At 40.6% G+C, this 24,034-nt stretch overlaps 1 protein-coding gene across 1 annotated transcript in view; it reads left to right on the top strand.

Annotated features, from left to right (window-relative positions):
* USP24 (ubiquitin specific peptidase 24) overlaps nt 1-24,034 on the top strand; it is a 149,537-nt gene continuing 125,503 nt past the window's right edge. Inside the window, exon 1 of the mRNA XM_050803861.1 lies at nt 1-566. Coding sequence (XP_050659818.1) covers nt 246-566 — 321 coding nt within the window. The 5' untranslated portion in view covers nt 1-245. The remainder of the gene's footprint in view (nt 567-24,034) is intronic.

Below are 24,034 nucleotides of genomic sequence, written 5' to 3'. Positions count from 1 at the left end.
GCCAACATGGCGGCGCGCAGGGCTGGGCCGGGCAGCCGCCGCGCCTGAGCGCCCCACCGCCGTAGCTCGGCTCGCAGAACCCACGCCCGCACCCAGCCTGGCCTGCGGCTGCGGACCACGCGGGACAGGAACGCAGGGGCCAACCTGGGCGCGGAGGCGGCGCGGGGGGTGCGCCGCGCGGTCCGCCAGGCCCGGGACCCGTAGCTTCGCCGTGCGTTCGCCGGGGCGGCCCGGAGGCCCAAGCCATGGAATCGGAGGAGGAGCAGCACATGACCACGCTGCTGTGCATGGGCTTCTCGGACCCCGCCACCATTCGCAAGGCCCTGCGCCTGGCCAAGAACGACATCAACGAGGCCGTGGCGCTGCTCACCAACGAGCGGCCGGGCCTCGACTACGGCGGCTACGAGCCCATGGACAGCGGCGGCGGCCCCAGCCCCGGGCCCGGTGGGGGCCCGCGGGGCGACGGCGGAGGTGACGGCGGCGGCGGCCCCTCCCGCGGCGGGAGCACCGGAGGCGGGGGCGGCTTCGACCCCCCGCCCGCCTACCACGAGGTGGTGGACGCGGAGGTGAGGAGGGGCAACACCAGACCTCTGTGGGAAGCCACTGGGCTGGAGTTACTGGGAGGGGACACACCCCGCTGGGCTTGGTGTGGGAAGAGGGCATTCGGCGGGGGCTTTAGTGGGGGCGGGGCGGAGACAGAAGCCCCAGGCGACAGTTGGGGACCGAAGTCACTTGATTGGGGTTAAGTGGGGAGAGGGACCCTTAGGAGAGGCGTGTAAAAGGGAATTAGGGATGCCGAGAGCAGAGCTGTGGGTTGGGGTGAGGAGGGGTCCCTTAGGTTTCCGGCTATGCACGCAGACGATGGGGAGGAGGTTCCAGGGCCATCATCCGAGATGGGAAGACAGACACTCGAGCGTATAGTGAGAAGGATGCGTGCAGTAGGGCGTCGGAAATGGGGTACTGGTGCACTAGGCTAGGTCGGAGATTTTGTGGCACGAGGTTTCAGTGAAGGATTGGCGGAGGCACCAGGTTCAGAGTCAGAAAAAGTGGTGTGGGCCGGCCGGAGTAGTGGTCTTTGACAGGATCACAGGAAAACTGTTGGGGTTAGGAATGAGGTTGGGGTTTTAGTCAAGGATCGGAAAGAGGGGACATTGAGTAGGATTTAAAATGAAGAGGGAAGGGGCCGGGGCCAGGAATGAGGACTTGAATCAAAGTCTGGGTTGTGGGCACTGGACTTGAATAAGATCAGGTATTAGAGCAGTGGGGATTGCACTGAGAGGGCAGAGGTGGGAGGCCTGGGCAGGGATGGGAGCTGAGGAGGGTCTAGGCAGGGATGGGAACTGGAATTGGAAGATAGAGCTGGGACCAGGTCTGGGTAAAGAGGGAGTGCTGGTCATCGGTAAGGTCAGAAATGAGAGAAAACTAGACTGGGGAAAGAGATTGTAGTCATATTGAGGTGCTATGCAGAGGGCACGGAACAGGGTGGGAGCCCAATGGGAGTGGAGGAGGAGTCTTGAGGCTAATGGCTTTGATCAGAGACCTCAAGTCTAGGTGGAGAAAACTATGCCTGTTTAGTTTGGGGTGTGAGCAAGGAACATGGGGGAAGAAAACGGACTCTTCTACAATGAAGAAAAAAGATCAACCAGAAGCAGCAGTGCTTTTGAATAATTACTTTGCAGAAACATAGCTCATGGCAGGAATTTTGGTCAGATTCGTTGGGCAGTTCATTTCAGGGGCCGGTAGAGCAGCTTGGCCTGACCACAGAAAAGCACAGATCTCAAATTATTGGGATTGCATTATTAGGTAGAGATACGAATTTGGAAGCTTAGAGAAGCTAAGCCTTCTGAAAGACTTTTTCCTGAGCAGTTTTATATCCTTTTAATTGTATGCTTTTGCAACAGTTTCTGGGGCTGAAGTAGCTTGAGCAAGAAGGTGGCACTTAAAAAAAAACTGGTTTCTGCACAAGATTTCTTTGGCTTCCACACTTTGACACAGTTGCTAGATTGCCCCTGTAACCCACTAACTCAGCTGTATCGTTGACTAGTATTTGGAAATAAATATTGTTATTATTCCTAGTTTGGGAATTTTTAAAAATTCCCATATAATTGAGTAACCGTACTTAAGTCACTTTAAGAAATGAGCTTCTCATTGCCAGTTCTTATCACTCCTCCCTTGTTCCTTCTAGTTTTGACCCAGTTTTGAAATCAAGAAGAAAGCCGTTGCTTTTTCAGAAGGTGTTTGTATAACTGCAAAGCTCAGTGTATCCTCATTATGTGAGAAATTTGATTCTTTTTTTCTTTTGTCATACCTTTTAATTTCCTGTGATTGGAAAATCAATTTAAATTACAATGCTTGGTGCATTCATGTTAACATTAGCGCTAACCTTAGCTTACTGCCAGTACATGTACGTACAAAGAATTGGGAGTGGCTTCTTATGTGAATGGCAGGCTAAGGAGTTTGGTTTGCGGTAAATTAAAATCCATAAAATCTTCATCTTTTCGAAGCAGTGCATCAAGTCCTCATTTCTCCTAGACCTGTGGGTTTGGCCTGCGGGAGGGAGGCTGCACTGTTTACTTTTTAGAGTTCTAGAGGAGCTGGTGACTGAGGCTGCTTTACCCAGGAAGCGTGTTGGCAGAGGTTGGCAGGCTGACACTTTACTGACACACAGGAGCCTTTTGGGAACATTTAACCCAGAATGTGCCTCTGTGGTTTAAAAATCTTAATGCATGCCACCTATGCAACTTCTTGGTCATCCTTGGTGTACGCAGTTGGGAAACTGAGGCTCTTGATCTTGGGAAATAGGGAAAGGCAATAAATATTATCCAGCATCTACAGGGTGTCAGGCCCTGTCTTAGGTGCGTTATACAGTTTATTTAACCCTTGGTGAGAGAGTTAACGTAGCCATTTTAGTGATACGATTATGTAGTGGGTGGCAGAGGCTGTGAACCCAGGTCTCTGTCTTCAAAGTCAGTGTGCTTTTCACTCTGCTCAACTCATGGTTTTGGGATTAAATTTGTTTGGTAACATTATGGATAGTAAGGAAAAATAATGAGGGAAAGACAGATTTTGAGGCTACTGTGCAATGATGTGAGCACCAATCAAGGCATTAGGAATCGAATAATGGATAGAAAATAAGGTGAATCAGATTTTTAAAAAAGAAGCATACTTTAGAAATTAATAACTGGTGCAGCTCCCTTGTTTAACAAATGCAGCCTTTCGGGCCCCAAAGGGGAAGTGACTTGTCCCCACAGAGTCAGTTAATAGAAGAGGTGGGGCTAGTACTCAGGCCCTTTTGCTCTAAGTCCTGCACTCTTTCGGCCTCTCTTTCAAGGAAAAAGGAATGGGACACAGTAATGGGTTAAAGGGAAGGAAGAAAAGAGTAAAAAAACTGGGTGAAGATTGTCAGCTATTATATAGTTAACCCTTTTTATTTCTAAAAACAGAACCTTATTTTAAATTATATCCATTTCTATTTGCTGCATAGGAAATTTCAGTTTCATTGTCTTCTTTAAAAATGGGAAAAACAGAATAAAATCTAATTGATTAGAAAAGAAAAAAATGACTTAAGCTTTTTTTTATATTTGTAGTTTGGGGACAGCAATGGTTTTCTCTTAATGCCTTCCTGTCCCAGGGGCAGGGAGTAGAGTGGTGAACAGAACATGGTGTTTACATTCTAGTGGGTCTTAGTCCAAGCCTCTCATTTTACAAGAACTGACTGCCCAAGGTCATGTAGCTAGTTAGGTAAATCTGTTTGGGGCCCTACTGTAATTAGTGGTTGGTTTAAAAATTAATATTTGAACAGTGAAAGCTGTTAACTTCCGGTTCAGTAGAAGCAAGGAGAATGCAGATAAAAAAGAGCCAGATATCTAGCAAAACACAGAACTGCATAGAAAGCCACCTTGTTGATATCCTCCAATTAAGTAAAGATACTGTTTTTCAGAAAAGATGTGTTTGGTTCTCGCTGGTATTGTTGGATGTAAATGTTCTTGGTCTCTGGATCTGGAAGGGACTTTGAGAAGCTGTCCAGTTTTGATTTTGAATAGCAATACTTCAAAATCATTCCACAGCATGTAAGAGTCTGTTCTATTATTAAAGAGCGTGATCTCTCACAGCTGCTCTAAATAACTTATTCTGATTTTTAACCACCCCCCCGTCAGAATTCTTCGCTCTTTACTGCATGGCTAATGTAAACTCCTTTGGCCTGCTAAGTGCGTACCAATTGGTTCTGTTCTCTGCACAACGGGAAGAGTCAGGCCTTTGTAATCCCTCCAGGGGATCAGTAGAAATCTGAACCAGGTATCCTGTGCATCTTACAGAACTTAACAATTATGAAATGTACGTTATCCATAAGGAATACCTTCATACATTAATACTATAATGAATACCTTATTTATTAAGTTTGTCTTTAGAAAATACTAAAGTGGAAGTTTGGGGAAGGAAATTTCATATTAACTGAGGAAATACTTTTCTTAGCTGTCTAGTGCTGTTAATTAATATTCCCAGAAGTGACATTTAATACTGGGATCTGATAAACATTGTGAACTCCTTGCTTTGTTCCTGTTTTAATGTGGATGTTCCTTCTGGAGGTATTATTTTGTCAGAAGTGCTTTCAAGATTTCATTGCTTTTTTTTTTAAGTTTAGAGCCCCAAAGTTGGTCCTGCTGTAATATATCTAAGTCACATAAAAATAAAAAAGCATATTAATTTGTAGTTCCTTAACTTACCTCATTCCTGTCTCTTTTTTTCCCCTTTGGTAGTAAGTGTTAATTATAAATGGATTAAAATTGTAATACTGTCAATGTGTATGATTGAGGTTTATGTTAAAATTCGTGTTATTCTTTTCCTAAAATACAGCAATCCTAGTATGAATGTGGAGTGAATATCAAATGAGTAGCTTTTAGTTAACTATTAGTGATTGGAATCCATGACCTGTGGTTTATGAATTACTGTGATTTGGTAAATTTTAAAAAAAAGGCCCTTTAAAGGCTTTAGAGTAAAAAAATGAAATAATTTCCCAAATCAGTTGAAAGTAGATGAAATAAAAATAGGGAATTAAATAAGAATCAGCATAGCCTAATTTTTAAATAAGAATTTCTTTCTGATCCTATATATATATATCTCCTTTGGGAATTAGGTCTGTGAGTTAATCTAATGGTTGGAGTCTCACCTTGTAATTACCTGGCCATTCACTTTTAGAATGAATGTAATTTGGCATGAAGGGAGTACCTTTTGTGTGTCTGTGAATGTGGTTTTAGTGAAATCATAGTAGGTTGTGACAGCTTTATATAGCATAGTAATATTGTTAGCTTAAATTTTGAAAACAATTTCAATGTTAGAAAAGCAAATGTTGTAATGTTTTAGCAATTTGAGGAAAAGGTTTCAACGTTAATAGAAAAATATGTCCATATACTTATTTTTGTACTTACTGCCTACAATATCATATACCATTTACTTGAATCTGAGTGTGAAGGAGGGCATTTTTTGCTTTTAATAAGAAAATATTAAGAAAGATTTAGTAGAGTCTCAAATCTAGAGTTCAGTTTTCCTGGAAATTTTCCTTATATGGAACCACAGAGAGAAATAAGAAGTAAACACATAAGATTGAACCATTTCAGAACACCTTCATACATGCGTTAAAGCTCATGCACTACTCTACTCACTAAGCGCTCTCAGTGCATGAAAGCTCATGCATTTCATTCGTGTTTAAACTTAAAAAAAATACAGTTCAAACAAGTTTCAATATTAGGTTTCCTATCAAATTAGAATGGTTTTATGGCAGTCTAAACACAAGGTGATGAGCTCTTAGAGACAAGCCCATTTGACAATAGTGAGAAGTGACAGTAGCAGCTTAGTGGTCAAGGAGGGGACAGGAAAGCTTTAAAAGCCGACTCAACCAAATCACACTAGCCAATTTGTGTAGGGTGATTTGAAACAGCTTTATATGTTTCATGGCCCTGAGAGGATAACTGTGTTTTCAATGATGCCACAGTCAAGAAGAGGTTCCAGTATGGTCTGCTTAAGAAGGGTCAGGAATGTTTAATGTATTTTAGTAAGGTTTTCCTTAAAAAAAAAAAAAAAAAAGAAGAAGAAGAAGAAAGTTGGACGGATGGAGAAGTAGGCTTCAGACACCTGGAAAATTCAGATGTGAGGACATTTCAGTCACAATACTAGATTACAGAGGTACGACTAAGAGAGTTGTGCTTCATTTTCAAAAGAGTAAATGTTTTTCTCCTCCCTTTTTTTCTAGGGAGTTTTACTTCCTTTTTTTTAAGCTTGTATTTCTCATTCTCCTTATCATAGGAATTTTTATTGTTTAGTGTTATCACATTTTTCAGTCACAGCTGATATAAAAATTGTTAAGCTCATATTGATAGTAGGTGATAGTAGGTGACATTATTGGTTGTTTTTTTTTTTTTTGAGATGGAGTTTTGCTCTTTCGCCCAGGCTGGAGTGCAGTGGCGCAATCTTGGCTCACTGCAACGTCCGCCTTCCAGTTTCAAGCGATTATTTTGCCTCAGCCTCCCAAGTAGCTGGGATTACAGGCGCCTGCCAGCATGTTCTGCTAATTTTCGTGTTTTTAGTAGAGATGGGGTTTCACCATGTTGGCCAGGCTGGTCTCGAACTCCTGACCTCATGATCCGCCTGCCTCGGCCTCCTGAAGTGCTGGGATCACAGCCGTGAATCATCATGCCCAGCGCTGTTTTTTGTTTTGTTTTATTATTTTGAGACAGAGTATAGTTCTGTCACCCAGGCTGGAGTGCAGTGGTGCGATCTCAGCTCACTGCAACCTCTGTCTGTCAGGTTCAAGTGATTTTCCTGCCTCAGCCTCCCAGGTAGCTGGGATTACAGGCATGCACCCACCACGTCCGGCTAATTTTCGTATTTTCAGTAGAACTGGTGTTTCACCATGTTGGCCAGGCTGGTCTCACTGGCCTCAAGTGATCCGCCTACCTTGGCCTCCCAAAGTGCTGGGATTACAGGTGTGAGCCTCCACACCTGGCCAACATTATTGTTTTTGTCCATAATCTCTGTGGTGAGTTTTGGCGAAGTATTTTATAAGCATTTGTTTTTATAGTATGTTTACAGGGTCACTTGTCTGTCCACTAGTGAGAAACCTGGCTCCCACCATTGTTAGCTTCCATTTTTTTATTTCTCTGTGTGTGTTATGTGTGACAAGTAGAATCCACTGTTTTAGAGGTGATTACCGTAAGCTAGTTAATGGAATATATAACCGTAGATTTGATTTGTTTTTATTTTCTCTGAAGAGCTAACACAAGTAAGTTTAAATTTTATTCTTACAATCTTTCCAACAATTACAATGCTTCAGACATGATGCAACAGTCCGTGGAATCTTTTAAAGGACTGAGTTGAAGATGTGATTGTTCTCTTAAAAAATAAATAATATTAGGCCGGGCGCGGTGGCTCAAGCCTGTAATCCCAGCACGTTGGGAGGCCGAGACGGGCGGATCACGAGGTCAGGAGATCGAGACCATCCTGGCTAATATGGTGAAACCCCGTCTCTACTAAAAATACAAAAAACTAGCCGGGCGAGGTGGTGGGCGCCTGTAGTCCCAGCTACTCGGGAGGCTGAGGCAGGAGAATGGCGTAAACCCGGGAGGCGGAGCTTGCAGTGAGCTGAGATCCGGCCACTGCACTCCAGCCTGGGCGACAAAGCGAGACTCCGTCTCAAAAAAATAAAAAATAAAAAATAAAAATAAATAAATAAATAAATAATATTTTAGGTACTCGCCAAAGGCTTCCTACTTCTAAAGATAAACACTAACAAGTAGTTGTTCTAGCACACAATTTGCTTTCCTGTAGCATCAAGCCAGTTATTTGTATTGTGAAATTCATTTGACATTATTTATTATATTTTCACTTAAATTTATATCAAGAATATTTTATAAAACCATTACTTACAAAGCAACACAATACAGTTGTCCCTTGATACCCATAGGGGGCTGGTTCCAGGACACCACCTGGCCATGCTCAAGTCCCTAGTGTTTCCATCTAACCTACACACATCCTCCCCTATACTTTAAGTCATCTCTAGATTACTCGTAATACCTAATACAATGGAAATGCTGTGTAAACAGTTGTTACATCATATTGTTTCTTGTTTGTATTTTTTATTGTTGTAGTCTTACTTTTAATTTTTTCTTCAAATAATTTTGATTTGCAGTTGGTTGAATCTGCAGATGTGGAACCCATGGATACAGAGAGCCAGCTGTACTTAACTCCTGTATCAGTAGGTTTCCAGAATTGTTTCTGAAATTAAATTCTTTGTCAGAAAGACTTGTTGGTCAGAAATTCAAATCCAAGACTTTTCAGTCTCTGCTTCATGTACTGTTAAAACCCAGCTTTTCATAAACAGTTCAGCATTTCCTTTTTTTTTCCCCCTCTCCATTTCTCCTATATTGTCAGTTTTGGTTGAACATTAATTGCTTTTTGAGAACTATAGTTGGTAATCTATAGTGTGGAGCATTTTGGTAACAATTTTATTACTTTGTTTTAGTTTTTGAGACAAGGTCTCACTCTGTCACCCAGGCTGCAGTGCAGTGAGGTGATTTTGGCTCATTATAGCCTCTGCCTCCTAGGCTCAAGTGATCCTCCCCACCTCAGCCTCTCAAGTAGCTGGGACCACAGGTGTGCACCACCACACCTGGCCAATTTTTGTATTCTTATTTGTAGATACGGGGTTTCGCCATGTTGCTCAGGCTGGTCTCGAACTCCTCAGCTCAGGTGATCTGCCCACCTCAGCCTCCCCAAGTGCCACGATTACAGGTGTGAGCCAGCCACCATGCCCGGCTTTGGTAGCAGTTTAAGATGTATTTCAGATCCTAGAAAATATGAAGGTACTCTGTGAATAGCAACACTATTATTAATCATCTGTGTTATTCTAGACTCCTTGCTCTCTTTCTTATGGAATAGCCTATTCTAATCCTAAATATTTTTCATGCCCCTTCCCTCTATCCTCACTGTTACTACTCTGGTTTTGGCTCATGTCCTCCCCCCGACCCTTTTTTCTTTTTTAGTGTTTTTCTCTAAAACTGGCACAAGAATGATTTCTCTAAAATATAAGTTTTAATTGTGGAATAATCTTGGTAAAATGGTTTTGTGGTTCCTCATATCCTATAGGTAAAACCTAAACTCCTTTTCTTTCAAGGTCTCCAAACTTACCTATCTGGTCTTACCTCCTGCCTTCCTGTTCTAAGCCCTTTTGCAGTTTAGCTGCTATTTTCCCATTCTCATTCCTACTCCCCGATATCTCTTCTGCCTGTCTAACACTAAATCATTCTTCAAGGTTAGCTCAATTGCCACTTCTCTATAGGGAACACTTGTCTTACACCACTACGGTCTCCCACTGCATTGTGCATGTACACCAAGTAAAATAGTTAAAAAATTTTCTGTGTTTGCACGTGTGTATTGATAATTCCCATTAGGCATTGAGCAGGACTATTTTTATCTCTGTGTCCCTAGTACTGGCTCACAATAATACTTAGTTGGATAGAGAGATGACTCAGTGGTTGGATGGAAAGAAAATTGTAAATGAAATGAAAGAAAACGTCTCATGGTATTTGAAAGAGTATTCAGCCCAGGATTTGTGAGACTGCACCTTTCTGTTCAGCGTTCTGTTTCTTGCTGTTATTTGGCAAGTCAGTTTGCCTTTCTGAAACTCCATTTTCTCCTCTATAAAGTGGGCATCATCTTAGACTAGATCTAGAATACTTAATTTTTTCATTCATTGACTCCTTTAAGAAATTAAGAGGTATGGGGCCTCTCATGTATACATGTAAATATGCATACTTAATTTTGAAAATAAGCTTGTACTAAAATATTAATACTGTTATTTTGGGGTGATGGGGCTATACTCTCCCTATTTTTCTGTGTTTTAGAATTTTTCTTTCATGAGTTTTTAAAAAGTATGTAAACTTTATTAAAATTAAAAGCAAACCAAACTCTGTTTAAATGAGAGTAGTTAAAAAGATTAAAGTATTGCATAATTCTTAGGAAAATTTTGCAGACTCTAAAATTATTCAAAAACTTTACTAATGAGGAAAATGAAATATAAAAAAGATTTAATTTGCTTTTTATCTAATTGAAATAAGGAAAAAAGTATACTGCTTCCTAGCACATCATTGGGAGCTATTTTTTTAAAATCTAGAATTCACATTTGACTGTTACGTTATATAGTTATTTCTAGCTTTAAGAAAACTGGCTCAGAAGATACAATTCAGCAGGGCTTTTCGAATTTGAGTCACTGTTTAAGCCTTTTTTTTTTTTTTTTTTTGAGACGGAGTCTCGCTCTGTCGCCCAGTCTGGAGTGCAGTGGCCGCATCTCAGCTCACTGCAAGCTCCGCCTCCCTGGTTTATGCCATTCTCCTGCCTCAGCCTCCCGAGTAGCTGGGACTACAGGCGCCCGCCACCGCGCCCGGCTAGTTTTTTTGTACTTTTTAGTAGAGACGGGGGTTTCACCGTGTTAGCCAGGATGGTCTCGATCTCCTGACCTCGTGATTCGCCCGTCTCGGCCTCCCAAAGTACTGGGATTACAGGCTTGAGCCACCGCGCCCGGCCTGTTTAAGCTTTAATGGAGCTTCTATTTCGTTGCCTTTTCTGCCCCTTCTGTTCTTTTTCTGCGTGCTCCCCTTGTCCTGCACCCATATCTCACAGCATTTTGCCTTGCTAATTGTTTTTAGGACATTGTTATATATGACTCCAGTGTGTATTTTGATTGACCTTTAGATTATCTGCCAGCTTTTGAAGACTCTCAAAGTTCTGTGGTGACTACATTTTGAAAACAGCTGTGTTTAGAGCCTGTTTTTTGGCCAAAGGGATGGAATGGAAACACACACTTGGCTGACATGGCCTTCCCTGGTGACCTCTGTTCCTGTGACCTGTGCGGTATTACTCATTGTGGGGCCATTGGTAGTTGCACTCACAGTCTCATCTGTTACTTAACTTTCTTTTTTTTTTTTTTTTTTTTTTTTTTTTTTGAGACGGAGTCTCGCTCTGTCGCCCAGGCTGGAGTGCAGTGGCCGAATCTCAGCTCACTGCAAGCTCCGCCTCCTGGGTTTACACCATTCTCCTGCCTCAGCCTCCCGAGTAGCTGGGACTACAGGCGCCCGCCGCCTCGCCCGGCTAGTTTTTTGTATTTTTTAGTAGAGACGGGGTTTCACCGTGTTAGTCAGGATGGTCTTGATCTCCTGACCTCGTGATCCGCCCGTCTCGGCCTCCCAAAGTGCTGGGATTACAGGCTTGAGCCACCGCGCCCGGCCTCTGTTACTTAACTTTCTTTCTGTCATTTGTATACTTTAATGTACTCTCATGTCTGTTTGCACATTTTTAAGAAGGTGGGGCTGCTATTTCTGTTGTTTTTATTAAGTAGAAAATAAAGAGTTCTCAGAATAAAAACTAGTTTTAAATTAAATAATGGTTTAGATCAAATTCCAATGGAAAGAACAGGCATTATACTGAAAATGTCAGAGCAGCAAAACAGCCATGATCCAGTTTAACATAATAACCATTCAGTAAGTTTTTATTGAGAACTTATTGTGTGCTAGGTACTAAGCGAGATGTTAGAAATGAATACAATGGTAAACAAATCAGACATTTTCCTTCTCTTACTATAAATTCAAGGCTGGTTGGTTTCTTATGCCCCAAGTCTAATAAATCTTTTTTTTTTTTTTTTTTTTTTTTTTTTGAGACGGAGTCTCGCTCTGTCGCCCAGGCTGGAGTGCAGTGGCCAGATCTCAGCTCACTGCAAGCTCCGCCTCCCGGGTTCCCGCCATTCTCCTGCCTCAGCCTCCCGAGTAGCTGGGACCACAGGCGCCGCCACCTTGCCCGGCTAATTTTTTGTGTTTTTTTTTAGTAGAGACGGGGTTTCGCCGTGTTAGCCAGGATGGTCTCGATCTCCTGACCTTGTGATCCGCCTGTCTCGGCCTCCCAAAGTGCTGGGATTACAGGCTTGAGCCACCGCGCCCGGCCAAGTCTAATAAATCTTAATATTCTCTTTCAGAAACTGGAGAGAGGTCTTGAAGGGTTGTAGGTTAAATATGAAAGCTTAAATCTGTGTATCAAAAGCATTTGTATAGTACCTCTAGAATTTTTTGTGATGTAATTTGATCCATAGTGGTATCCATTGCCAAGAAACCAAATGATATTTTTTTTAAGCAGTATTTCTTTAGTGTCATGGAATATACAGAATTTGTATTTATTTGCCTGTTAGATGTTTAATATTAGTAGATGATGACTCTCTCAACTAGTATCTTTTTAGAGTGATGTTAATTATTTTAATGAAATGGCATTAGTTTTTATCCTAAAAGCATAAGTGTATCAGTTTTTCCCAAAAGGAGAAATTGCTTTAGGTCTTATTTTAGGCTAAAAATCTCTTAATGATTATTGATAATAAAAAAAATTACTTTAGAGAAATGTTGGTAATTTTAGAAAGACTTAATTATAGTGGAAATAGCAGTAACTCTGTAAATAAAAACTTGTCTGGCATTAATAACATGAGGACTGCTTAGTTTATTATAAGTATTTTGCTTTTGTGGTCAGTTTTATATTGGAATGAACTGTGCTAAAACTTTGAAAATGTTAATGATTTTTCTTTTAGTAATACACTTCTCATGATGTCTACCTTATTTTGAAATATTTTGGTGAGTTACAGTAGCAGCAGATCATCCTATAATTCCCTAGTTAACAGCTAAAATATTTTAGATGTGCACATGCACACACATGTATGTAATGTATTTAATTTTGAGAAAATGTCAGGCATCTATTGAGCAGCCAGACTCTCTGTGTTGAATTATGTCAGCCAAAAATATATGATTTATACCATTAAAACAATTGGTTCATGATATATGTGCAGATATACTGACACCTTTAGAGAATAACAAGGAAGTGCTATTTGCTTTCTAATACTTTGAGCTTTCTATGGTTGAAGTATAAAACATGCCTGTGGTAGAGAAATTTTAAGCATCTATTAAGGAGGGTCAAAGATTAGAAATGATGCAGTTACCTTGTATTCTCCCAGTTCATAGTGATTGTAATATGGGAGAGAAATATTAAGACTACTTAGCAAGGTATACTTCATAAAACAGCACAATTATCTGTAGAGCTGACAGTATTTCCTGCATTTCCCTCTCCTTATTCCAGTAAGTAGAACTAAAAGTTGAAACTTTAAGGATTAAAATGGATTATTTGTTTCAGAGCTGGGACCATGGAGATCTGCTGGTGGTAAGCTTTGTCAGCTTAGGGAGGAGGACCTTGACTCTTGGCTCAGCAGAGTCAGAAAAGGAACCCAGCCTTCTGCCTCTTGAGATGTATTTTAGTTACTTTACCATACTGTTCTTCTGACCTGAGGAAGTCTTTGACTGTAGGTTATCTTTAATATATCCTTCCTCATAAACTTTCTCTAAATCATCACATTTCCTTTGTTAGATATACACTGGTGTCTCCCCTTATCTGTGGGGAATGGATTCCGAGAACCCCAGAGGATGCAGAAAACCACAGATAGTACTGAACCCTATATATATTGTTTTTTCCTATATATACATACCTGTGATAAAGTTTAATGTATAAATTGGGCACAGTAAGAGATTAACAACAGGAACTAATAAATAGAACAATTACAATATATGGTAGTAGAAGTTTTATGAATGTGATCTCTCTCACTTAAAATGTCTTATTGTACTCACGCTCCAGAGTGTTTATTCTATAGTTTATCTTGCTTTCTCATTAGGTACTTTTTAACTTTGGTTATTCGTAAGTTTATAAAGATGGTGGGAGTTGAGGAAAGGAAGATTGAGCAATTGCTATCACTTGTGAAGGTGCTGTGTCGTTCTCTCGACTAGCATGCTTGTACAAGTGATCCCCTGCCTGAGTCTATCCACAGTTGCACATGGTATTGAATATTTTAAAAATAAACTTTAAGAGTCAGTATACAGGCTGGGCGTGGTGGCTCACGCCTGTAATCACAGCACTTTGGGAGGCCGAGGCAGGTGGATCACCTGAGGTCAGGAGTTTGAGACCAGCCGGATCAACAGGGTGAAACCCCGTCTCTACTAAAAATACAAAAATTAGCCGGGTGTGGTAGTGGGTGCCTGTAGTCCCAGCTACTCAGGAAGCTGAGGCAGGAGAATTGCTTGAACCTAGGAGGCGGAGTTTGCAGTGAGCCAAGATTGCACCAGTGCACTGCAACTTGGGTGACAGAGTGAGACTCCATCTTGAAAGAAAGAAAGAGAGAGAGAGAGAGAGTGTGTGAAAAGAGTCGGTATACACATCGCTTGAAACAGTGTACCATCTAATTTAGTAATTTTTTTGTTTCAGATGTGTGTTGTTTAGTTTCTTAGAATAGCCTTTTCATTCTCTGTGTGTCAAACACGGTAATGATTACAAATATCAACTGGAATGTATTATATACTTGCAGTTTTGAAGTTAAACATTTTGAAATATACCTTGGAATGGGGTAAATATACTGTAAATATAACGCTTGCCTTAGGTTATATATTTTAATGAATACAAAAATAAAGCACGGTGAATATTGATGAACTCTTAGAAGATACTTAAAAAGGCAATCAGTTCTAAAATTTTCTTATGACTCCTTGCCTGTGCACGTGGGTTTACTCCTGCCTGGCACGCCCTCCTCCTTCGCCTCTTGCCATAGTGGGCTGTTGCATAGCACTGTGTGTGTGGTATCAATTTGATCCTTGCATTTGATCCTTTCTCTACAAAATAGATTTAACACAGCCTTGCAGTTGGCAGAGATAGGGTAGGAACATCCTCCTTCCTTAAGTCCAGCAAGTTCCAAGAGACTCCGAATGCTAACATACCACCTGTACTGTTAATCACTTGCTAATGGTTTTCTGTGAGAACTTGATGCCTTCCATTATACCTCCTCTCATTCTTTCTTCCCTTCCTGCTAGTTAAACGTCCCTTCTTGAGTTTGAATAGAAACCCTTTCATACCTCTGTCATAGCATTTATTTCATTGCATTGGCATTGTTCCTTTGTCACCATATTAAATTGAGGTTTTTTTTGTTTTGTTTTGTTTTTTTGAGACGGAGTCTTGCTCTGTCACCCAGGCTAGAGTACAGTAGCATGATTTCGGCTCACTGCAAGCTCCGCCTCCTGGGTTCAAGTGACTCTCCTGCCTCAGCCTCCCGAGTAGCTGGGATTACAGGCGACTGCCACTGCGCCCAGCTAATTTTTGTATTTTTAGTAGAGATGGGGTTTCACCATCTTGGCCAGGCTGGTCTCAAACTCCTGACATCGTGATCCACCTGCCTTGGCCTCCCAAAGTACTGGGATTACAGGCATAAGCCACTGCGCCCAGCCTACATTGAGTCTTTTGAGAGCAGCGTCTGGTTTTCTGTGTTTCCTGACAATTCAGGGAAACCCTTGACACAGGAGATACTCAACTGAATCAAAGAATCTGATCTGGAAAATACTTATTTGCATCACCATTTGGGAACACTTTTCCTCCATTCATGCTTATCAAATAGTCTCTTAAATCTACTTTTGCCTAAAATACCCTACACTATAGCTTGAAAATAGCATAAATGTTTTTGTAGTCTTTCGGCAGATTTCTGTCATAGTGTTTGCCTTATATTACAGTTGGTGGGAAGGAACATTTTTTAAGCTATTCCTGGTGTCTTTATAATGTATACAATTTTGGATATAACACATTACATTTGAACTTTGGTATTCTGTACCACTTCCTTTGATTTATGTTTTTTCTTTAGCCCACATAGAAAAATATTGGACACAAGAAAGAACATAGTGGACGCTAAAAGAAACAAACCCTTTTTCAGCCTTTAGTAGGACTGTTTGCCAGTCTGTTTTTATTTAGTTTTGTTACATCACTTAGGTGAGCTCTACTTTAGTAAGGAGAAGATTATTTGCAGAGATTATCATTTCTGGAGAGGAAAGAGAGAAAAGAGAAAACATGTCATAGTATAAAGCAGAAAACTGACTTTTAGTGTTGTTTTTGTTTCAAATAGTCACATTTATTTCATTTATTTCTATAATAATGATTAATGATTATACTATTAATCCAAGTGAGTTTATTTTGAAGAAAAGCTATTGAGACAGTTTTTTTTTTCTCCTTTCTCCTCCCAAAATACAAAAAATGTATGTGGAGTGGGAGTAGGAAGAGGAAAGAAACAATAGTATGGTAATTGTTTGTTCAACACTGAGCAATCTGTTGAATGTCTTTGGCTCTCTTCTGGCTTCTGAGAACTAAGATACAGCCCTTGCTTTTAAGAGGTTCATAACCTACTCCAGTGGTTCTAAAGAGTTGCTAAGGATGGCCAACATCAGATCAGAGTCACTTGGATTGTTTTTTCAGTATAGCTTATCCCCATAAGGACCTCAAACTATCCTAGGAACTTCTGACAGACTGGGGAATGTTGTGGAAAACTGCTTAGTAAAATATTAGAAAATGGTCTGCTACAAATTTAAACTGGGTGTAATTTGATTTGATACTTGATAAGGTTTGGTTCTGTGTCCCCCACCCACGTCTCATCTTGAATTATACTCCCATAATTCCCATGTCCACGTGTTGTGCGAGGGACCCAGTGGGAGATAATTGAATCATGGGGGCAGTTTTCCCCACTGTTCTCATGGTAGTGAATAAGTCTCACAAGATCTGATGGTTTTATCAGGAGTTTCCACTTTTGCATCTTCCTCATTCTCTCTTTGCCTGCTCCTGCTGCCGTCCATGTAAGACATGACTTGCTCCTCCTTGCCTTCTGCCTTGATTGTGAGGCTTCCCCAGCCACGTGGGACTGTTAAGTCCAATTAAACCTCTTTCTTTTGTAAATTGTCCAGTCTCAGGTATGTCTCTATCGGTGGCGTGAAAATGGACTAATGCAGTACTAGATATATTTTTTCCAAGTTTTTATGTTGAACAATTTATAGTCTACAGAAGTCAAAAGAACAATACAGTGAACACTTGTATACCCTTCACCTTGATTCATTATTTACAAACACTTTGTCATATTTGCTTTAGCTCCTCTCTCTCTCCCCCCACCGTCTCTCTTTCTCTCTCTCTCTCTCTCTCACACACACACACACACACACACACTTTTTCTGAACCAATTTCAAATAAGTTGCCAATGTCAGGACCTCTGACTCCTAAATACTTTAGTGTGAATCTCCTAAGGACAAAGACATTCTTCTACAGAACTGCAGTACCATTATCCTACCAAAGGAATTTAACATTAATAACGATAATATTGTCTGTAATTTAGTTCATATTCAAATTCTCCATTTATACTACAGATATCCTCTATAGGCTTTTATAGAAATTGTAATCTAGGATTGAATCAAAAAGTATGCATTGCATTTGTTAATCATGTTTTTTGTTTTTTTGGGTTTTTTTTTTGTTTTTGGATACAGAGTCTCACTCTGTCGCCCAAACTGAAGTGCAGTGGTGCAATCTTGGCTCACTGCAACCTCCAACTCCCAGGTTCAAGTGATTCTCGTGCCCGAGTGTCCCAAGTAGCTGAGATTACAGGTGCCCACCACCATGCCTGACTAATTTTTATATTTTTAATAGAGGTGGGATTTTGCCTGTTGGCCAAGCTGGTCTCAAACTCCTGGCCTCAAGTGATCTGCCCGCCTTGGCCTCTCAAAGTGCCGGGATTACAGGTGTGAGCTACCATGCCCATCCTGGTTATCATGCTCTTTTAATCCAGATTCTAGAATGGTCTTTTCATCTTTTTATACTGATACTTGTGAAATATCTAATTCAGATCTCTTATTTTAAAAATATTTTATGAATGAATCATTTTAAATACCCAAGGATGTTTTATTATTTATTAAGGAAAACTGAAGAAAAATATTTACCTTATTTCATTACATAATTTGTTCCCCATTAGTAAGACTGCATTTGTCAACAACCTATATTTTGACTTGTAGTAGAATTTTAGCATTTTTAGAGCCAGAAGAGATCTTGGATCTGTAGGTAAATATTTTCATTTTATAGATGAAACTGAGGTATGGAGATATCAAGTCTTAACCAACCAGGGGTGATTTGTCATCCCACCCCAGAGACATTACGCATATATGGAGATGTTTTAGTGTTGTCACAATTACAGAGGTGTTACCGGCCAGGGATGCTGATAAACATCTTACAGTGCACAGAACATAATTGTCCAGCCCAAAATGTCAGTAGAACCAAGGTTAAGAAACCCTGTCCAGAATCACACAGCTCATGATGGGACTTAAAACGACGTTACTTGACTTTCAATTCTGTGTTCTTTCTACACACAAAAACGGAAATGCCTTTCTTACCCTTTCCTTCTCTCCGCCTTCATCCTCCATTTCCATTAAGACAAATTAGAGCATACTGCTTGAGAGAACCTGGAGTATCTTTCTAAAATGAGAAATACGGGCTGGGCATGGTGGCACGCGCCTGTAATCCCAGCACGTTGGAAGGCAAGGCAGGAGGATCGCTTGAAGTGAGGTATTTGAGACCAGCCTGGGCAACATAGTGAGATCCTGTCTTTAAAAAATACATATTTTTTTAATATGTTTTTTAAAAAGAAAGAAATATAAGTGTGCTTTCAGTGGGGTTTTATTCCTATAAGTAAAAATTTGTGCAGAATGACTTTTGGGTAGTTTAGATAACCATGATTGCTCTTCACTTTTGATTATATGAGGTTTGAGTTAAGAAACACTTTCTCATACATTATCTTATTTGGTACTCACAGAAACCCCTTGTAGTTATAATAATGAGCAGAGCAAAAAGCATTTGCTTTTCACAAGTGAGAAAATGAAGGTTCCCAGAAAATAACGTCCCATCTAATTGTGGTCAGGTAAGGTATTAGTCAAAGTTATGTGGAGATAGATTTCGGTTGAACGGGCAAAACAGAAACAGGTAATCTCAAAATGTCCTAAGCACCTGGTCACTAAATGTATTTAGGCAGAGGTTCTGGGATATTGTTGGGGATGTTGTACAAGTGATTAGGTATCAAATAGACATTGGAGATAAAATGGAGAATTAGATGGAGCTCCATTGAGTAACACACTCTTATTGGGGAGCCAGACCTTAAATAGGTGAAGTTTACTACAGCTCAGTATATTTGATGTTATGAAGGTAGTGCTTTAAGTGTGCCATGCTTTCTCTTTCGTGCCTGAACACACATACAGTTCTCTGTGCTCAGGATCTGTTTCCTTTCTTTCATGTCATGAGCATCTATTAGGTCTTAACATTCACTCATTCATTCACCAAATATTTGTTGAGCACCCATTCTGTCTTAGGGACTGTTACAGATAATGGAGCAAACAAAACAATTCTGCCCTGTTGGAGCTTATATCCTAACGAGGGGAGACAGAAAACAAACAAGATAAGTGAAATGAAGAGTGTCAGATGATGATAAGTACTATGGAAAAGCAGCACAGGAGAGAGATCATGCTGGACAGCAGTGGGTGGGGGTGTGACAAGGGCTGATTTTTGAGTATTATTCAAGGAAGGCCTCACAGAGCAGGTCATATTTGAGCAAAGACCTGAAGAAGGTGAAGCCAACTGTGGTTATCTGAGAGAATGGCACTCCAAGTTAGGGGTGGACAAACGTTTTCTGTAAAGGGCCTAAAGTAAAAACTTTAGGCTTGGTGGGTTACATAGTCTCTGTTGTAGCTATTCAACTTAGCTATTGTAGTATGAAAGCAACTATGTACTATATGTAAGCAAATACGCAGGTCTTTGTTTCAATAAAATACAGAAACAGGCAGTGGGCTCTACTTTGCCAGCTCCTGCTTTAAGTGGAAGGAACACCTAATGCAAAAACACCAGGTACCAGCAGGGCTGGCATGTTGGAGGAGCTGCAGGGAGGCCAGTATGGCTGGAACTCAACGGGCAAAGATCAGCTCCCCATTAGGGCCTTGCAGCAACTGTCACGATAACTTTTTGTCAGAATAGGAAGGAAGGCATCGAAGGTTTTCAACAGGGAGATACCATGATCTGGTGAGAAAGATCAGGGGTTTGTTTTTGAACATGTTGATTTTAGATGCCTATTAAATACCCTAGTGGAGTTGTCAAAAAGGAAGTTGGATATATGCCTGGTGTCCAGAGAAGAGGTCTGTACTGGAGCCAAAATGTGAGTCTTCAACTTAGAGATAGCACTTAAACCATTAAACTGTTCTTAACAGGAGTAATGTAACTCTGTGGGGGGCAGAAATTGGTTCTTGAGGGAGATGAAAAACAATCTTAGATATTACAGTGGATCACACCAAAACTCAGCCCTACCCAACCCAGTCAATTCTTAGTATTTAATTTCATGGGAGGTAGGATGGTTAAGAAAAAGATGTCTGAAAGTCTCCTTGGAAGAATGATAATGAAAATCAGGTAGAAAACACTGCATTAGATTAAACTCACTGAGGTCACCAAGGGGGTGCCTGTAGATAAAGAGGAAGTCTGAGGACTGAGCTCGAAGGTGCTCCAATATTTAGAGACTGGGGTGGGAAGGCGGAACCAGCAAAGGAGATTGAGGAGTGGCTGGTGGGGTGAGGAAGCAGGTGAGAACTGTGTTTGGAAACTGAGAGAAAGAGGTGTTTCCAGGACAAGGGATCCGCTGTGCTAAATGTTGCTGATGGGTCAGGTAAGATGAGAACTGAGAATTAACTGTGTATATGAGGCTGTGGTGAAGAAGGTGGATATTTACTCAGGTCTTGGCTTAAGTATTATTTCATTTAGTAGGCTACCTTTGACTACGATTAGGATGGGTCCCCCCTTTTTTCTTAACTGTGGTAAAAATCACATAACGTAAAATTTATCATCTTAACCTTTTTTAAGTGTACAGTTCAGTATTGTTAAGTATATTCGCATTGTTGTGAAACAGATCTCCAGAAATTTTTCATCTTGCAAATCTGAAACTGTACCTGTTAAACAACAACCTTTCCTTTCCCCTACCCCCTAGCTCCTGGCACCCACCACTCTGCTTTCTGTTTCTGAGTTTCACTACTTCAGATACCTCATATAAGTGGAACTATACAGTATTTGTCTTTCTGTGACTGCCTTATTTCACTAAGCATGATGTCCTCAAGGTTTTTTCATGTTATAGTATGTAGCAAGATTGCCTTCTTTTTAAAGGCTGAACGGGCCTCCTTATGTACTTTCATAATACTCTGTTACGATAACACTCCTTATAGGAAGTTGTAATTTCTTATTTGTCTTTTTCCCTGAAAGACAGGATATTTCCAAGATTCAGTGGCAGAATATGTTTGTCTTATTCATAGATGTATTCATAGCCTCTGGAAAACACTGAATGAGAATTCTATGTAAAAATAGAAGACAGAATACCTTCGTTTGTCTGGAGGAATCTCAACACTCAAAAATGTTGTTGAAGAGACGGTACTTGAACTGGTTTTGAAGAAGTAGGAATTTGTCAGGCTGAGAAAGGGCAACCTAGGCAGAGAGAGCAGCTTACAGCTATGCATGGTTTCATAATAGGACCTTGTGTGTAGCTCTAGCAGAAGGTTTGGAAAGTGGCAAACCATATATTATGATGGGTTGTGGTCAGAGGATGGAGAGCCTTGCCTGCCAATGCAAGAAGCTTGCGTTTACTTTCTAGGCACCTTTAGGCAGCTGGGAGCAAATGGAGCTTTCTGAGGAGGTGAGTGATGGGATCAGGTTCCTTTTTTTGGTTTGGGTTGGGGTTAGGGTTTTTGTTTTGTTTTGTTTTAAGGAAGATCCTTCTGGTGGCCCTTTGGAGGGGGCACAGGAGTGGTATATGGACTGGTGGAAGGAATGGCAGTTATATGAGTATTGCAGCAGTCCAAGCAACACATGACGGAGACCTCAAGTAAGCAGGCTTGGCTACAGCAAACTATTCAGAAGAAATTTATGAGGTAGAATTATTGTCATGTGGTGACCAACTGGCTGGGACGATGACACAGTTCCAGGGATTAGGAACGTTAGAGAAGTAACAGATTTGAGCCAGCACTGAGTTCTTTGTGGATGTGGTAAATCTGGAGTACCTTGAGGGCACCAAGGTTAGAGTCTAGCATAGAGAGAGAGAGAGAGAGAGAAGGAGAAAGAAAGATTCATCTGAAGTCTGAGGAGCGGACTAGGCTACTATTTCTTTTTTTTTTTTTTTTTTTTTTTTTTTTTGAGACAGGGTCTCCCTCTGTCGCCCAGCCTGGAGTACAGTGAACCTGGAGTACGGTTCACTGCAGCCTCAGCCTCCTGGGCTCAAGTGATTACCCACCTCAGCCTCCCAAAGTGCTGGGATTACAGGTGTGAGCACACTGCTCCCAGCCTGGGCTTCTGTTTCTTACTTTGCTGTGTGTTGTAGCTGGCACTATAGTGAATTATCCCTCATCGGTGTAGGAATCCTGCAAATTAGGCACCATGCTCTCTTTTTCATTGAGGAAAACAAAGACAAATTATAAGAAGTTTATTCAAGGTGACACAGCTAGCAAGTGGTAGTGAAAGAATCAACAATTAGATCTGTTTGGTGGGAATACTTAGTAAAGGAAATGTCAACAAAATTAAAAATGAAAGTTGCTTGCTTATGCTAGATAGCTCTTTATCTAGAACTTTAGATTAAGTTTTAATGGATTAAAAAATACTAGTGCTTTGGAAGAAAATAAGTTTTACTTGATAATCCTCTCCCAATTCTTGGCTTGGGGTCCATTATATAAGTTCTGTTTGTTTTTTGTAAAAGCATTTTTGCCTCCATTCTGCATTGGTGTTTTTTTGAGGCCATGTCATGCTACCAATTTTAGGAGGAATTGGAATACTTTCAAGTGTGCTTAATCTAGAGCCTGAGATTTGGAGAAACCGTGACTTAAATTTTTATTCCAGTCTGAACGCATTAATGACTGTTGGTGTTAGGCAAGTGACCATAAGAAATGTGACTTTAGGTGAGTAACTTTGCCTTATTTGAGCCTCAGTTTGTTTGCTCATGTAAAAAATTAGGATGATAACTCTTACCTCCTGAGGTTTGAGAGTAATTAAATTATAATATTTGTACACTTTCCATAGTTACTAGTGCTATTCCTGACGTGTAGCAGCTAGGTGCTCAGTAGACGTATTAGTTCTCCTTTGCCGCTCACTCATATTGCTCTCATCTGAATTTATCTCAATCCCCTTTACCATATCTCTCCTCCTTCCTGCTGGCTGCTAAAACTGAGGGCCCAGCATAACTGCAGTCACTGGAGATGCCCTAAGAAAACTGGGACTGGAACAACTACCTACTATTTCGGTCTTGTAATGGATCATCTGTACATCCCAAACCTTAAATATTAAATGAAGGTTACCCTCTATTTGTAAGATATCACCTTTGGATTATAGGACAACCTCTTCTCATGAAAACCTTGTTCCTCTATATTCTAAATACAGTTGTCTGTTGGTATCTGCGGGGAATTGGTTTCAGGACCCCCTCGGGGATACCAAAATCTGCATCCCCCTGCCTTCTGCGCAGGTACCGAAATGCTCAAATCCCTTATATAAAATGGCTTAGTATTTGCATGTATCCTAAGCACATCCTCCTGTGTACTTTCAGTCATCTCTGATTACATGTAATACCTGATACAATATAAGTGCTGTGCAAGTAGTTGTTATACTGTATATAAATACGTTATTTGTAATGGAAATTACAAAATGTAAATACGTTATTTTCTATGTATGTAAGGAATAATGACAATAAAAAATGTCTGGATCTGTTCAATACAAATGCAACCATCCATTTTTTTTCCCCCAAATATTTTCAGTTCACATTTGGTTGAACCCATGGGTATGGAGGACTGACTTTAAGAAGTCAGCTTTTGTTGAATAGTTTAGGAAATTATTTACTACTCATAACATGGAATGAAGATGCATTCCAGGAAAACATTTGCAGACTTCAGATACAAATGTATTCATACATGGGGACTACCTACACTTGTTTATCATCTCCTGTTTTTCCAGGAAGCAATATTTTAGGAATTATTTTCTCTAGTCTGAATTAACAGGGAATATCAGATCTGCAAGTAACCATCTCCAAATTGCTTTGAAAAACAGTAAAACTGAGAACCTCAAGGTTTAATGA

The sequence above is a fragment of the Macaca thibetana genome, chromosome 1 (assembly GCF_024542745.1).
Source record: "Macaca thibetana thibetana isolate TM-01 chromosome 1, ASM2454274v1, whole genome shotgun sequence".
In the NCBI taxonomy this organism is placed as follows: domain Eukaryota; kingdom Metazoa; phylum Chordata; class Mammalia; order Primates; family Cercopithecidae; genus Macaca; species Macaca thibetana.
Note: the sequence above shows the minus strand (reverse complement) of the source record. Positions and strands in the feature narration are given on the sequence as shown.